The sequence below is a fragment of the Sceloporus occidentalis genome, unplaced genomic scaffold (genome assembly GCF_023333645.1).
Source record: "Sceloporus occidentalis isolate IW3139 unplaced genomic scaffold, rSceOcc1.0.p SCAF_66, whole genome shotgun sequence".
Lineage (NCBI taxonomy): Eukaryota > Metazoa > Chordata > Lepidosauria > Squamata > Phrynosomatidae > Sceloporus > Sceloporus occidentalis.
In genome coordinates, this window is record NW_028317046.1 from 518,372 (window position 1) to 534,757 (window position 16,386).

Sequence of the window (16,386 nt, forward strand, 5' to 3'; positions counted from 1 at the left end):
AAGCCAATATTTACACTATTTTAATTGCATAAAAATATATATTATTATTTAATGGCAGGTCAGCTGAAGAATAATAGTAACAAAATGAATAAATATATTGAGAGACCATAAAAAAATTGGTAAAATAACCTTGTAATTTGGCTTTCAGCTCCAGAGAGGACATAATTTATATTTTTATATGCATTGTTTAGTATTATTTAAATAAAAGGGACGACTTTAATTTCGTTAACTTCTGCACTGAAAGCAGCAGGAAAGAATTGTTGCCTTGAACATGCGCGATTTCCCTTTTTATTGCATATGCATTGCATTATAGGGAATGGCTTCGGAACATTGCTAAGGTCAAAACATGTCATAGTTATATATAAACACAATGAAAAACGTTGCAGGACCGTTCCGGAAGCAATTTAGCGAAGCTTTGGATTGGAAGAAAATGTTTCAGTTTCTGCCTTGAATCCACTACGGCTCTTTGATTTAAAATTATTCAATTCTTCATATCCATGCGGAGTTAATGAGATTTAAGCTTGGAAGTGTTTGGATCTGACAGTATTTCTCGCCGTTCTGTGTAAGAGGCTGCTCTGGGCGTATTTCATCTACAATATGCTATTTCTGGGGAGGAAAAAAAAAAAACTAGTTATAAGCAAAAGGGATTTAATTGAATTTATTTAGTGCTACCTTAAAAAAAAGATAAGCTGGTAGCCATTGGGACAAATAATATTTTAAACTTTAATAGAATTTCAGGAAGCTGTTAATATAAGATTATACATTGCCAACATATATAGCAACGAGATACAATACAGAGAAAATCTGCAATTTGCAATATGTTTTAAATACGGGGAACATATAATATTTAAGGTGTGTGTGCCCATCGTACAGCGCTGCGGAATATGATGGCGCTATAAAACAAATAATAGCAATAATAATGCTATAAAGTTGTTTAGGAAATGGTTGCATTATTTTTGTTAATTTTATTATTTGGACAAATCTTTACATTTGATTAAGGTATTGAAGAACAGTGATTTATGTTGCAGCGTGGATTAGGCGCAGGGTGGCAGGTCCGGGTAGGGGGCAATTGGCCCATTAGGCTCCCTGTAGCGGTCCTGGTCAATGAGACGGCAAAAGGGCTAAACTTGCACTGTTCTGGACACGAATTCCAAGCCTATTTTGTTTAAGGAGACAACCCGGTGCCCCTTTACAGCCCCACCAATGAAGAATATGTATCAAACATAACTGGATTTGCCCTGGAGTCTCTGGGTGAAGCACTGCTTCCCAGGGGTCTCCTAGTCACTCTCCTCGTTCTCCTGGCAGAGGAGTTTGTTTAGCCACGCCCACTCCCCACCCACTCCCCTCCGAGTTCTTCAATTCAGAAGAGGGAGAGCATCAGGTGGCCTTCCCAGTACTTGGTAGGTACTTTAATGTTAATTATACTTAAAGGTACCTTAAATTAAAAAGCCTTTCCATTAGAAGAAGCGCCATGTGTTTTGTCCTACACCGGGCTGGTCAGGGGATGACTAGGTGACCCTGTAACTTTATGTCCAGCGGCCGCTGGCTGGGTTTGCATTACGTTTCTTCACTAACCAGAGTGCGGCCAGGCAAGTCCAGCCGGGGGGCACACACTTTAGCTCCCAATCTGCTCTTGAAGCTGGGTGTGGGGTCATTTGCCCGGTGGCCAGTCTGGTCTTTCATGTATGTGTGGGGTATGTAGGATGTGATGAAAAACAATGTTGTGCGCAAACACAGAAATAAAATCTATCAATTAAAACTTTGTTATTGTGTTCCTGGCCTAGACACACAATAAAGTGACAATGAGTTCATCACCGCATAATTATTTAATAATGTAAAATTTTGCCTCATTCATAATTTTTGCCAGTAACACTTAATTGTCATGTGACTAATGGTCAAGGCTTCTTTAATGTTTCTGTGTTTTATAGGGTTAAACATTCAGAGGAAGGAATAAAATCTGCTAAGGGTAATTTGAGTATCAGAGTGGAACAGCACCTTTAACCAGATGCCTGTAAACCGTGTCATGTGACTCAAATGGGGGTTTTTAATAAAGAGATATTCCAAAGCAAAGTGCTAAATGTAGAGTAATCACCATGGAAACCATTCTGTATTCATATGGCTGCTGTCTGGCCTTTCATAAATCCAAGCATTCTGGATTATATAAAGAACAATTCTTGAGCAAGTGATGCAATCGCCATGGAAACCAATGGGATGCTCGTGCAAATTGCATCACTTTCAGCAAGTTGCACCAGAATTATATGCCAAATAATGATTACTTAGCATAGTATGAGGTTTTTATATAAATATCAATTCTGGGGCAAACACTTGACTAGACAGCAGGAGCTGGTTGCTATGGTGATTGCACTACAATTGGAATATTGCCCCGTTTTTGACCTTTTGAACTTTACAGTGTATTATGCTGACAAAGTGATTAATATATGAATGAATATATTGATATATATTTATAATGTGTTGCATTTTTGCCCCTGGATGATAAACCTGTATGGAGGGTACAGGAAGGGTAGAGAAAGTTTAGTTTAACCAGAGCAGAAACTGGAGCAGGATCATCAGAGACTCCCCAATATCTCATTTTACTTTATATGTATTTCCATAGTTCCTGATTTAATTGAGTTAATATTCCCTCTTCTAATTACCTAAGGGTTAATAGGATGTATGATTTTTTATATATATATATATATATATATATATATATATATATACACATTACATAATAATATGTGGAAGTAATTAATGCTGATTAGAACCGGGCAGCGCAGGGTTAATTAGCCGAGTCCTGGAAGGGACTTCCTTCTTTGGCAAGTTTGCTACAATGTAACTAAAAAGAGGATTATCCGACTCCTTCGTTGCTGGAAGGAATTCTACCAGAGGGCCGATCGTGCAGGTATGTGCTGCATATCCACGTCTGGAAGGAGCTGCCAAACGCCTATGGAGCACAAAATTAACCCACCAAGTACCAGGGGACTAAGGAATCCATGCATTGGGCATCCCGTCCGGCACACAGAGGGTTAACTGCCACCCTGCACAACTAGAAGTGGATCGGAAGAGGTGGATTGTTGCTGTTATTTTGTTGCTGCCTGAAATGGTTAAGTGGTTAGAAACACGTCTCAGGACACACATGGGCATCACTTTCTTGCTCATCACTTGCCCCAGTTAAGTATCTTTTTTGCCCTGTGGCTTGTGATGGTGAGGGGAGGGGGGTATTATTTGTTATGCTGCGTTGTGACCTGCAGAAGAATCATTGTCAGAGAGGCTTGATCAGAATAATTTACCTACATGCAGCTCATCAATTGCCCCTGGATTCAGGGGGGGTTGCACCCAGCACAGTCCACAGAGAAGCCCCCCTTACTGCCTCCATCACAAAAGCTCCTAGGCTCTGTTAACTAGTACTGAACTTGGTCACCTCTGGCATCACTACTAACTAGTTGTGCCAAAATTATGGGATGTGGTTGCCACGGCAACCAGACTGGACGTCACATTCTGGGCATGTGTATTCCATTTTTGTCTCTTTCTCTCCCTCTCTCTTTTATTTTCAGGCTGAGGGATTTGGGCAGGGAGAGGGAGAGAGAGAAGGGGGGATATTTTTCCTTAAAAAATAGGCAGCCATTTTTCTTAAAAAAAAACAAACACAAAAAAAGCCTCACCCTTACAAGCCACACACAGTCATCACCCCCTCCCCTTAAATACTGTAGACTGAAAGCTTCCAGCATCCTATGGGTTAACACGTGAAGCATTTCTTCTTAAAGAGGAAAGAAAGGATTGCAAATCTGCTATTGATCTGGGAGGAGGTGGTGGGGCTATGCGGGGGCCACTGGGGAGTGAAGAGGACCCCATGGAAGAAATGGAAAATGAAGAACTGTCAGGTATGGGGTTATAAGGTGGGAGGGAACTGGTGTGAATGGGAGCTGCACTGGGATGGGATCTGGTACTGGTACAAGGTGCCTGGGGATCCTGGGGGGTCCCAACTCAGTTGGGGGGGATGCTGGCTGGAAACGACAAGGGAGGGCACAGCAACCACCTTCTTGGATTGTTCTTTAGTTTTCAAGTTTTTGGGAGGTGGAAATCCCGTGCAGGAGGGCACAAGAGTCTGCAAGACAAAGATCTGCCTTTGCTATTGAATGGCACCAGGGACAAGTGACCTGGGTGCCTGTCCCACCATGGCCAGGAAGCATGGCTTGTGCAAGCACTTGGTGCTTGCCTTCTTTGTCCCTGTGGGGGGGTTTCTACTGGCATTGCTGAAACCATGGCACAGACCAGCAGTGGTAGGCAAAATGGCTGTGTCCTGCTTTGTATTATATTACTGTATGCACATAATTTATGCGCTGGGAAAGGTCTGTGCATGTCAGTGTGGAGCTGGGTTCTCTCTGAGCATCTTTGCAATTAGCCTTGGCGCAGTCTGTCATGCCATTGGAGATGAACATGACTTCCAGCTACAGAAAATGTATCTTTTTGGACTAATAGCTCAAAAACAGCATTACTTATTCAAAAAAAATAATAATAATCATCGTAGCTTGATGCCCAGCAGAGGAGCCGCCGCCGGCCCCGGGATCAGTGTTTGTGTTGATCAGAATGGGTAAGCATGCAGTGTCATATCTTCCCAAAGCATTGTTAAGCCATGTTGATTGTCTGAGTATAAACTGCGACATCGTTGCCTTTATTTATTACCCAAGAATGAAACATTAATAACAAAGTTAAGCATCGGTATGAAAATATACATTGTATTTTTATTGTTATTATTGTTAATTTTTATTATTATTATTTTATTGTTATTATTTATGTATCTATATTTTTGTGATTTATTTATATTTAAATGTGTCCGTATGCCTGTGTGTATTGTATATTGTGATTTGTATTGTGTATTGTATTGTGTGATTGTATATTTGTGTAGGTGTGTAGGCTCGCAGGGATCACCTTTTTTGTGAATACGTAGGGGCTGGGTTCACCGGTAACAATGAATATCCCGATTATTTATAAGTATGGTGTGACCGGGGAGGACTGGCCCCCCAAAAAAGAGGCAATTTCTTTAAAAGTGATTTACAATCTCGTGATGTCCTAAGGTCGCGGACGGGGGGTCCGGGTAACCACGCCTGTGTTTGTAGCATGTGCGCAGGTTTAAAACCCGGTCCACGCAGAGCTAAGGGGCGAGCGATACAGCTGCCTGTCCTGTTTTAGAATCAACCAAGACTCTGCTTGCTTTTAACTGTTTGAGCACCAACGATGGCTTTCTCTCCCCTTTGGCACTCAATGGGTTAACTGTCGGAAAAAAACTAAATTGTCTTAATCTGTTTGGTAGCCGGCATCAACTCAACTGATCTTTTGATAGCTAATCGATATCTTTTTCTAACTCCTTCAAAGCAGGAGGTCTGCAAAACGCGTTGCAAAGTGGCCCGGCTTCCATGACCTTGTACTCCAAGGGTTAAGGGTCAGTAGACGAGGTCGCGCTGTGAGAGCCGGATTAGGGAGAATGTGTGATCTTTTCACGTACATTTTTGGCTATTTAAGTAACAAAGTTTCTTATTTATTTCCGTAATGAGAATAATGTATATTTCTATAGGCGTCATCGGGCGGTATTATAGGAGATTTACAAAGGGTCCGATGCTTCTTAAGATCGGATAAGCCCTCAAATACGGTAATGTTTGGCTAGCTGGTCCGCCATGTTTCATTGGTAGCGTTTGATAGTAAGAATAGCGATTCCATTGTCGTATTACAATAGTGGGAGGGGCTTGTTCCTTCTTCACGTAATGTCTGTCTGACTTTCTGGGCTTTAACCCTTTGAAGTCATCAGGTGCTGAACTTCTCAAGCCCACGCAAGATATTTCAGCCACACAGTTAGCTGGTAAACCGTACTGTTTAAAAAAAAAACAGCATTGAGTTTTGGGGGTGAAAAGGAGAATTAGGAAGACATGGGGAGGAAAGCAAAAGGTTAGTTTGACATTCGATGAGTTCTTAAGAAATCTCTTGCTTTTTAGTAACGTTTCTTATTTCTGTGATGTGTTGGAAACTTAATAGAACTCGAGAAGGTCTGTGTGGGAAGAGTTAATTCTCAGTCTCGGTGTAAACCATGCTTAGCTAAACTAAGGAGACAGACGAGCCCCTGGGGGGGTAATACTCTCACAAGGGTTGCCCCCCCATATATATTGATGTATATTTGCACAGTAAGTTAGAAAAATTAGATAATTATAAACAATTCTGGGTTTTCCATGGTGAGAAATTGACTGATGCTGCCAGTCAATTGATTTGAATGGGAGCGATTTCCGTGCATGTGCACGGGGGGCTAGTACTGACCCCCCAATCGCAGCACTCAACGCAGCAGTGCCGGAGCTGATTGGGGGTAAGTATATCACGTGCAAGAAGATGGTGGAAGGGGCAAATGCATTTGGGGGGCTTCTGCAGAATAGACACCATAGACATTTAAATGGACCATGCAGCTATCATAAAAGTGCATATCATGGCTGGACTGTGCCTTTAATTCATGTCACCCCCCCGGCATTCCCAGTATATTTGTATATGGGGTTCGCTGATTTGGGGCTGGCCAGGTTTATGAAAGCTCAGAACACTGTACGGGAAAACAGAAATTGGCCTCCAATCGCCATTCGAAATCTTTACTGTCTCAAAATTATTATATTATTATATCATCATTATTATTGTTTACATAACATTTTATAGACAGAGCGCTTGCAGGGAGAGGAAGAGAGAGAAGGGGGGATATTTTTCCTTAAAAATAGATTTCGGCATCTTATAGAGGAACGAGGTGCAGGCATTATATTATTACGTTATTTAATATAGGTTTATTTTTAAAGGTTACTGTCCCTTTAAATTTGCAGCGAATCAACATTTACTATTAAAATTTAAATCGTAGGGTGTTATAAACCTTTTAATTACTACAACTACTATATTTTCTATGGAAGTAGTATAACTATATTAACCTTCCTGCGCTTCTGTGGTTTTGTTCTAAAAGACGGCCGCAATATGATCAGAATAAATGCTTTAATAGAATCCACCATGTAGGGCTCTTAAAGGGACATTTTAATGTCCCTGACACCCCCATTAAAGAAGAATACATACTAAAGTACTCTGTGAGTAACCCTAACCCACTTCAAATACTTTAATATAAATTCTTCAAGTGAAGAAAAAAGTTAATAAAATAAAACTCAGCCGACCTAGAAGTTGCAGCGCTGTTGCTGCAGCTGCCCTCCTCCTCCGTGCATTTCTCATAGCCTAAAATAACCTTATTATTGGCTGGCCTAAAAGGATTATGGGAATTGTAGTTCAACAACAACTGGAGAGTTTCTCAACCTTGTCTCATTCCAACCAGTTGCTAGCCCAATGGGTCATGTTTATTAAGGCACAACTTCCACAGTCACAGAATTACCTTTTTCCTCCAAAATTTCCCTAATAAGTTTGGCATAGGGGCCCCGGCAGACCTAAGATATTACGAAGCAACATCAATATTTATAACTTCAAATTTGGTTGTAGAATTTCACATCTGGACACGAGCCGAAGAGCCAGGGGCGAGGGTCCATGGAATGATACCTCCCAACTGCCCTGCTTCGTCTACTAGATTAGTTGGGCATGATGGGAGTGGGAGTTCTCAGCCTGGCACTTCAGACCCCGGCTAGGCTTTAGGATGATGTCTAGGGCTGAAGCATGCGCACGCAAGCTGAATTATGTGCTAGCGGGAGTAGGAGGGGGGGGCTTTTTGCCCAAAACATCTGGTTCTGTGGAGCGCGCGGCACACCAGTCTCCTGCATGAATAAAGGATTTTCTTTGTGTGCAATGGCAGCGTGCACTGATTTTTTTTCTCTTTTTGCCAGCAAAATATCACTAAGCTTGTATCTACGGCTTAGAAACCAGTATTTCGGGGGTATACGACCTGCAATCAGAGTTCCCCCAGCCGTCGTGCAAAGCTTTACTTGATTGCCCTTAATGGCAAGGCTTTTTAAGAGCTACTGAATGGCATTTGCTACATATTAGAGGGTAATGTAGGGATTACTTCATTGGAGAAAAAAATCCATGCGGTATTTAAAATGCAGAGGGCAATGGCAGAGGCTACCTTCTTAAAAAAAAAATATAATTCCAGAATACAGAATATCTCCTAGGGTCCAGAAAATGATCACTTTTGGCTTGCGGTTGAATAGAGTGATTGTTGAATGTCTTAATTCCCCACCAAAATAGGACCCAACAGTTGAAATGTGTTCAAAGAAATAGTGGTGAATACGTGAGACTACTTCTCAGCAGAGATGGTAGGTGAAGAGGAGTAGCCAGATCAAGGAAGGTTTGATCTATGCCTATCCAAGCCAACCCCGGCTTCGTCAGGGGCTCTTAACCAATAGCTCAAGGCACTTCACATCTGGCCAGTAATTGAAGAATTGCCATGTTGACCAGGTAGATAGGCTGCCCAGGAGCCGTGTGCTCCTGGCCCCTGTACTTCGTCCAGCCCTGAGATAGGGAAAGGTTGACCAGGGACAGCGTGCTAAGGAGGCAACGAGGAATATTCTCTAGGTAAGCTGATTTATGTTCTAGACTAGTACGTTCTAGATGGTCCAGCCCGTCTCCGGCTTCCTGCACGCCGCGCTCAAACATCACAGCCAAACGCACCAAGCCATCCTTGCTTTGGGCGCCGGAGAATACACGGCGGGTAAATTAAGGTCAATGAGAGAAGAGCGTTACTCGGAAAAAACTCTTGACATTACAAATGTGATTTGCCAGCCAAGCTTCATCATGTAAAAGGACTGCGAGGAGGCGAGGAACATCAGTTTGCATAATTAAAACACATATGCAAATGCGATAGCCAAAACATATAATGAACACGGAAAACACGCGCTGCTACAAAGGCAATTGGCACGACCGGCGTCAAAGCGGGGTTATAGGTGGCATCTTTAACAGCAAAGGCATCACTGCTCTTCCTTTTATTTATTGGACAAAAATTTTAATAGTGGACGGTGCAGATCAATTATATTTTATCCTGATCGCCCAGTTACACCACCTTCAAAGGTTTGGGGTCACTTAGGAATGTCCTTGTTTTTGAAAGAAAACCAAATTTTGTCCATTAAAATAACGTGAAATGGATCAGAAATCCAGTGCAGACGGGGTTAATGTTGTAAATGACTATTGTAGCTGGAAACGGCTGATTTTTAAAGGAATCTCTTCACAGGTGTACAGAGGCCCTTTGTCACTCCTTTATCACTCTCATCACTCCTTTATCACTCTCATCACTCCTGTGTTCCAATGGCCTTTTATCACTTCTGTATTACGTTGTGTTCGCTGAAATGTCTTTGTTTTCCAATTAAACGGCTCAGTGACCCCAAACTTTTGAACAGCAATGTAGTTGACTCTAATGGATTTGGGTTTCTTATATAAACCCCAGCACTCAGAAGCACAAATAAACTCAAACGGCCAGTCATAAATAGATTACTCTCTGAGTAATTCTTCGTTCGGCTCTGAATAGGGTTGCAACCTGGCCGGTATTTCACCGGCACAGGCGGTATTTAGAGCACCCTGCCAGTATCGGTATATTAAAAATGGCCGGTATTTTTTGCAGGGCAGACAGGCAGGGTGATTGGCAGGAGGGGTAGCACCCATTAGAGCGCTCCCCCTCATGCCGCTCTGTCTTTAGCGCAGCGCTACGTGTCGTGACGATGTGATTGGCGGAGGCTGAGCGCTCGGGGGGAAGTGATGTTTCATTTCATGACGTCACTTCCCCCAGCGCTCTGGAGTCTGGTAGCATCTGCAGACCGGCCGGCCTGTGCAAGCTCGCTGCCTGTGGACTCGGGGGGGGGGGTGCACATTATGTTATATTGGGGTGCACATTTTGTTTCTGTGACAGGAAGTATTGAGGGGAGAGGGAAGGTAGGTGCACATTATGTTTCTGTGACAGGAAATATTGGGGGGAGGGAAAGTAGGTGCACATTATGTTATATTGGGGTGCACATTTTGTTTCTGTGACAGGAAGTATTGGGGGAGAGGGAAGGTAGGTGCACATTGTTTCTGTGACAGGAATTTTTTTGGGGGGAGGGAAGGTAGGTGCACATTATGTTTCTGTGACAGGAAATATGGGGGGGGATAGGTGCGCATTATGTTTCTGTGATGTCATGAATATATAATTAATGATGCAAATTAACATGGCCAGTATTTTTTTTGTAAGAAAGGTGGCAACCCTAGCTCTGTATCAGCCTTACAGGACTGTCCTCTCCAACCGAGCCGTTCCCGGTTTTGTTCACTTGTGTTTGTGGTTCTGATTTGGTTCTCCAATAATAAAAATGGTTCTCTTAACTTCCAAAACCAGCCCTTGAAGGTCATGAACCACATTTTAATGGTAACATTGGACCGGTATGTGACTATAACTCCCACAATCCTTTGGCAGCTACAAACAGAGCTAAACACAGTGACTAAATTACCGTATTTGCTCGATTATAAGACGAGGTTTTTTCCAGAGCAAATGCTCTGAAAAATACCCCTCGTCTTATAATGGGGGTCGTCTTATAATCAGACCTCAAATAGGTCTGACTATGAGACTAAGATTCAGATCCCCTGTAGCTATGCAGGGGACCTGGATCCTCCTGTGTATGCCCCCCCAACTTACCGGTGCTTCTGAGTCCCCGGTGCTTAGTCCGGGCAGCGTGTAGAGCTCTACGCGAATCGCATAGAGCTTTACACGCTGCCCGGACTAAGCACCGGGGGACTCAGAAGCACCGGTAAGTGTTAAATGGGGGGCATAAGGCATTTCTGGAGGCAGAGTGCTCTGTGAAATGCCTTTTAACCCCCTTAAGCCACTCTGCCTCCAGAAATGCCTTTTAACCCTCTATAGCCCACTCTGCCTCCTGAAATGCCCTATACCTCCCTATATGCCACTCTGCCCCATAATTTGCCTTTAAACCCCCTAAATGCCAGAGTGGCATATAGGAGTATAAGGCATTTCTGGAGGCAGAGTGGCACATAGGGGGTCAAAAGGCATATCATGGGACACAATGGCATATAGAGGGTTAAAAGGTGTATCATGGGGCACAGTGGCATTTAGAGGGTTAAAAGGCATATCATGGGGCACAGTGGCATATAGGGGGTATAAGGCATTTCTGGGGCAGGTTGAAAAAAAAGGAAATATAAACAAAATATTTTTCCCAATTGTAGCTTTTATTAACAAACAATTCTTCACATAGTTTAGATGAATTAACATTTACTGGTAAAACTTTTTTCCTATGGGTCATCTTATATTCAGGCTTTTTCTTTTTTTCATAAATTAATATTCAGATTTTGGGGGGTCGTCTTATAATCGAGCAAATACGATACATAAAATCTTAAAGGGACAGTATAATATCGGCCTCAACGGAAATAAATGCGTATTAAAGAGTACTTTAACATACATTCTTTAAAAAAGTGAAACAAATAAGGTATTTACTTTGGCGAGACATCGCAGCTCCTCTCCTCCTCCGTGGTCTTATGATTCTCACCACTGATTCGCTGCTTGAAGTAGCCAATGAGTGGCAAGAAGGTGCTCATATTGAGATAAAAAGGAATGTTTTTCATGCATTCGCATTTACTGGAGGTAAATATAATACAGGCATGAAGATGTGTTTGTCTGAATGCCCCTCCTGCACGGAAGATAAATGGGGGGGTAAAGGGGCAAATGCGTATGGCCCCCCATTCTGCAGGATGCCCTCGTGCATTTGCAGGGGGGACATCACGTAAACGTAAAAGGGATCTCTCATCTATCGTATACATTAAAGGGCATTGGATGGCTGGAGTGTCCCTGCATTACATCTCATTGCACCCTAATTAGAGCTGGGTAACCCAAACCCCAATTATTACATAAATAAAAATACCCATTCCTTGTTTAATGATTTAAGTCATTGATGGTTTCTCTTCACACCTTTATGTATTAAACATGCAAAGAGTTCTTTATCGCATCTCTCTGTAGAAATGCTGTTATTCCCTATCCTATAGAATAAGGAATTACTAAATGCAGAAAATCCTATCTTTTTTTTCCAGAAGAATTGAAATAGAATTCTATTCCGCCTTTTATATTGCATAGCGTATAAAATGTAAAGTGCGTATTTCTCGTTTCTGGCACAGAAATGATTTCTGCTCCTGACCTTGAGTCCTCAAGAGAGATACAAAGCAGCGTGACTGTAATTCTTCCGTCGCCCTGTAGGTTGCGATCTGCATGTTTTTTTTTCTGTAATAATGGAATTCGACGGCTTTAAATGCCTAATTAAAATGGCAGAAAACATGTTACTAGCTCAGAGGCAGTAACCATTTCATTCGGAAGAATAGACAGCATCCGTGATCTTCTTCCTATCCTGTGAATCAAAGACGTTCTAGAAATTCGGTTTCAAGAGGAACGCACGTGTTATTTCTAACATGCCACTTATTTTTATTTTTTTATTGTTTTATATAGCGCCATTCTGTAGCGCAGTACAATGGGTAGATAGACATAACAAGTAGTATGTAACATAACAATTTGACTTACAGAAACAACAGGTGAGGAGGGCCCTCAAAGGAGCTTACAATCGGTGGAACTTGATGGACTTAGGTATTTCTTCAACCTAAATTACTATGTTACTATTTGCAGAAAAAAGGAGACAACAGAAATTTTAAGGGAACCCTCAGCTATCATACGCATTAAAGTGCATACGATGACTGGCGTGTCCCTCAAACATTTTAGTTGCAACTTGCTCTGGGTCACACAACCACATAAAAAGTATTTTGAGCTCCGTAGAAGTTTATGGTGGTTTTACATTTTGATAAAAACCGTACAGGTTGGATGCCTGTTGACTTCTGTTCCAGATGTTTTTTTTAGAGGGATGCAGTAGGTTCAGGTGAAACCGGCAGCTCTTCTTGGCATCGGGACCGGTCATCAGAGATACTGGGAAATTCTTTTAGCAAACTTCCGTTTTAGTTTGTCGTGAGACTAGAAACTAGTAGGGTTGAAGCCATACATTCATTGTTTGGGTAGAATTAGAGTGCAAGCTTAAAGGCACCTTAAGTGTTTTCATCAGGCATATTTTTTTTTAACCCTTTAGAAGGCTTTGCAGAAACGTTCCCTTCAAAGTCTGTCCATAGAAAGCCCTTCTATCGAGCTGTCAATGCTTGCTTCAGTTTGCTGTCCTGTCTCAGCAGACCGTGTCCAGACCATGCAGATACATACAAATATGGACTTAGAAATTCTTAAAAGAAGAATTCTACAAACATTTTAAGAGAGAGAGTTTTCTTAATTCTCTTAAGAGTTAAAGAAACCTATTAGTGTAATTTTAAGTACCTCTACCTATACACGTATTCCATGGGCAGTGTTGCGAGACTAACCTGATGGTTACTCCCCACTGGTCAGCATCTCACATTTTGGACTGACTTGGACCATTTTCTCCAGCATATCAGTCCCTGATCCCACCTGTAGGGTCATCAACACGACTGCACATGCGCAGGCAGTGTACTCAAAAACAAATGCCCTGATCTTACTACCAATGTTGGCTGGAGTGTTCTTCTTAAAGAAGGTTTATACTGTTGGTTAATGAATGAATAAATACAGTCCATATAACAACCCCACTGAGTGAGGGTTTGTACTGAGTGGGCAGCAAATGTGTCCCTGTCAAATTTACAGCCTCCTTTTACAGAGTTAAATTGAAAGCTGCAGCTAAAGAGAGTGATCTCCAGCTACCTGTCAGAGACCTCCCGCCATGTCTCTGCTAAAGTCCAATGGAATTAGTCATTCAACACTTTCCTTCATTACTTCTCCCTGGCTTGATTTCAATTATCCCCGCTAACGTTCTCGCTCGTTAATGTCTGCAGAGCTCCTGTTAGCTTATACGCCAGAGTAAGAACTTTTAATGCAATGGATGTTATCGATAAAGATCCATCCTGGTGCAAACCAATGCAACCAAAGTAATGTTCCTGCTACTTGGACCATACCATTAGCTGCTAAATCTAGAACATCTTGTTATAAAAAAGACTGAACAAATCAGGTGAGGCCTTATAGACAGTTCTATTCAGCTTCTGCTTTATCTTTGCAACAATTGTATGTAAAACTTAGTGATTCATAACTTTTCACTCATACAGACCCATTCTAGGCTTCGATAGAATGGTGGGAACTAACTAGTAATTTAGCTCACATTTCTTATCTTTCTGGATGAATCTCGATGCCAAACAATGTAAAAAAACAAAACAAAATATATGACTCAGACCACAGACACCGATGAACACAGATAGCTCTGATCCTCGGTGGGTACCGTGTTGTAGTCTAAGCATTCTGATGACCGTTGGGCATAACTTGGGAACTCTCAAGGTTTGGCTCTGAGTCTCAGGGGTTTTGCCCAAATCTCAGGGTCTCGGGGTGATGGGGCAGATTCTCCGGGTCACACAGTCTGAAGCTGACTCCTTCTTTTTCTCCCAGCTGTGATCATCTACAAGACTGCCAACTGGTGCCTTTGCTACTTGTATGTTATGGCTGATATTCCTGCTTGAATGCAGGTGACTGCAGGTTAAATGTATCTTTAGATAAAGACAAGTTAAAGATTCCATGAGGACCGGGATTAGAATTAGAATTGAAAGGCGAACAAGAACTATTCTGTTTGTTTAACCTGCCCATTTTAACCTTGGTCTTGTCTTAGCTTCAGGAGCCAAATGCCTATTCCCTCACTGTATCAGCCTCTACCACTTCTTCTGGGAGACCGTTCCAGTTATCTGCCACCTTCTCAGTAAAGTAAAAAAAGAATAACTGAATGAAAAGGTAGCCTCTAAAAATGGCAGAATGGTTGGAATGTGCAGACGCAGTCGCTTTAATTAACATTGTATCTGGGATGTAGAACCCCTTCACGGCTTCTGTCAAGGTAATTCGGCGTATTTATTCAGTCTAGCCTGCGTTCCCAAGGGCAAAGACGTCCATTCATCATAAATAAAACCGGATGCATTCTTTTCAGATACGACGCACATGCCTACCCGCTGAAAATTCTATTCTGTGCCATCAGAAAATGTTTAGAAATACATTTTAAGGGAAAAGCTACGTATCCTTTTTTATATTGAAATATATTTGTCACGTTTTACAGTTAGAGAAGAGTATATACAGTATACTCATTGTACAGCGCTGTGGAATATGATGGCACTATATACAACCGTAAATAATAATAGTCCAAACACACAGAATGTTTTGGAAAATACTTATAATTTAGCATTTTTAAATCATTTATAGCTATATGTGCCTTGTATGTACTCTCAGGTTTTTTGCCCCAATCTCAGGGTGAAGGGGCAGATTTTCCGGATCTGACTCCTTCCTATTCTACCCTGCTGTGATCATATATAAGATTCCCAGTTGGTGCTTCTGCTACCAATTGTTATGGACGATATACCTGCTTGAATGCAAGTGACTTAAATATGTGTATCTTTAAATAATGACAAATCAAGGTTTCCATGAGAACCGGGATTTGAGCCATTTGGGTAACATTATACTTCAAACAGCCAATCAGTAGCAAGAATAGTCAGACAATGGGAGAGAAGGGCAGCTGCTGCAGCAAGGCTGCCTCTTCTGTTCTAGAAGAATGTATATTAAAGTACTCACAGAGGGTTATGGTTCCTCATTGAGTATTAGTGGGGGTGTCAGGGACCCTTTAATCCCACGGTGCGATGTTGATATAGTTAAGGTTCTGGTACTGAAAGGGTTGATAACTCACTTGGTTCTCAGGGCACCTTTACTGATTGAACTACCTTCAGTTATCTGAGTTAATACGATGATGCGTTAAACAAAAGATTAGACTACTAGGATTTAGGATAATGAACCGCAAACAATTTATTCCATCGGTTTCCATGGTAATTGTTCCATATTCCGATCTTTCCCCTAGAATTATGTTATATAAATAGGGGCCTGAGTTTCTGTTAACTTTTCAAACTTTAATAACAAAAAAGGTATCTTGTTACCATAGCAACCAATGTAATGTTTCTTATGATGTCCATGTAATTGGTTGCCATGGTGGTAAGACCTCATCAGCAGAACTCATAGTGGATTCCTATGTGTTACCTGCCATGATCACTGATATCCATTCACGGGAACTAAGTGATCAGACCATAAGACTCCTGAAGCATTAACCCATTTATAGCCCACGGTGAAGATTCTATTCAGTGACTCCCCAAATAGCTCTCATGGAAACCTTGTCATAACATACTGGGAGCTAAAGCACCAACTGGGAGCCTTATATATGATCACAGTGGGGGGGGGGATAGGAAGAGAATCTGCCCCTTCACCCTGAGATTGGGGCAACAAGCCTGACACTCCTGGGTATCCTGATATCGCTATCAGACGTTCCTGCTGATCTCATACTCTGAATGGCAGTCTTCTTTGTGCACACCTACAGTCATGCGCGATAGCAGGCCTAGTTCACTCTAGTC

General features: G+C 41.9%; 1 protein-coding gene across 1 annotated transcript in view; it reads left to right on the forward strand.

Moving 5' to 3' along the window:
• LOC149286804 (ATP-dependent chromatin remodeler CHD5-like) overlaps window positions 1–16,386 on the forward strand; it is a 61,554-nt gene that overhangs the window by 770 nt on the left and 44,398 nt on the right. Inside the window, exon 2 of the mRNA XM_089493637.1 lies at window positions 3,765–3,881. Coding sequence (XP_089349763.1) covers window positions 3,765–3,881 — 117 coding nt within the window. The remainder of the gene's footprint in view (window positions 1–3,764; window positions 3,882–16,386) is intronic.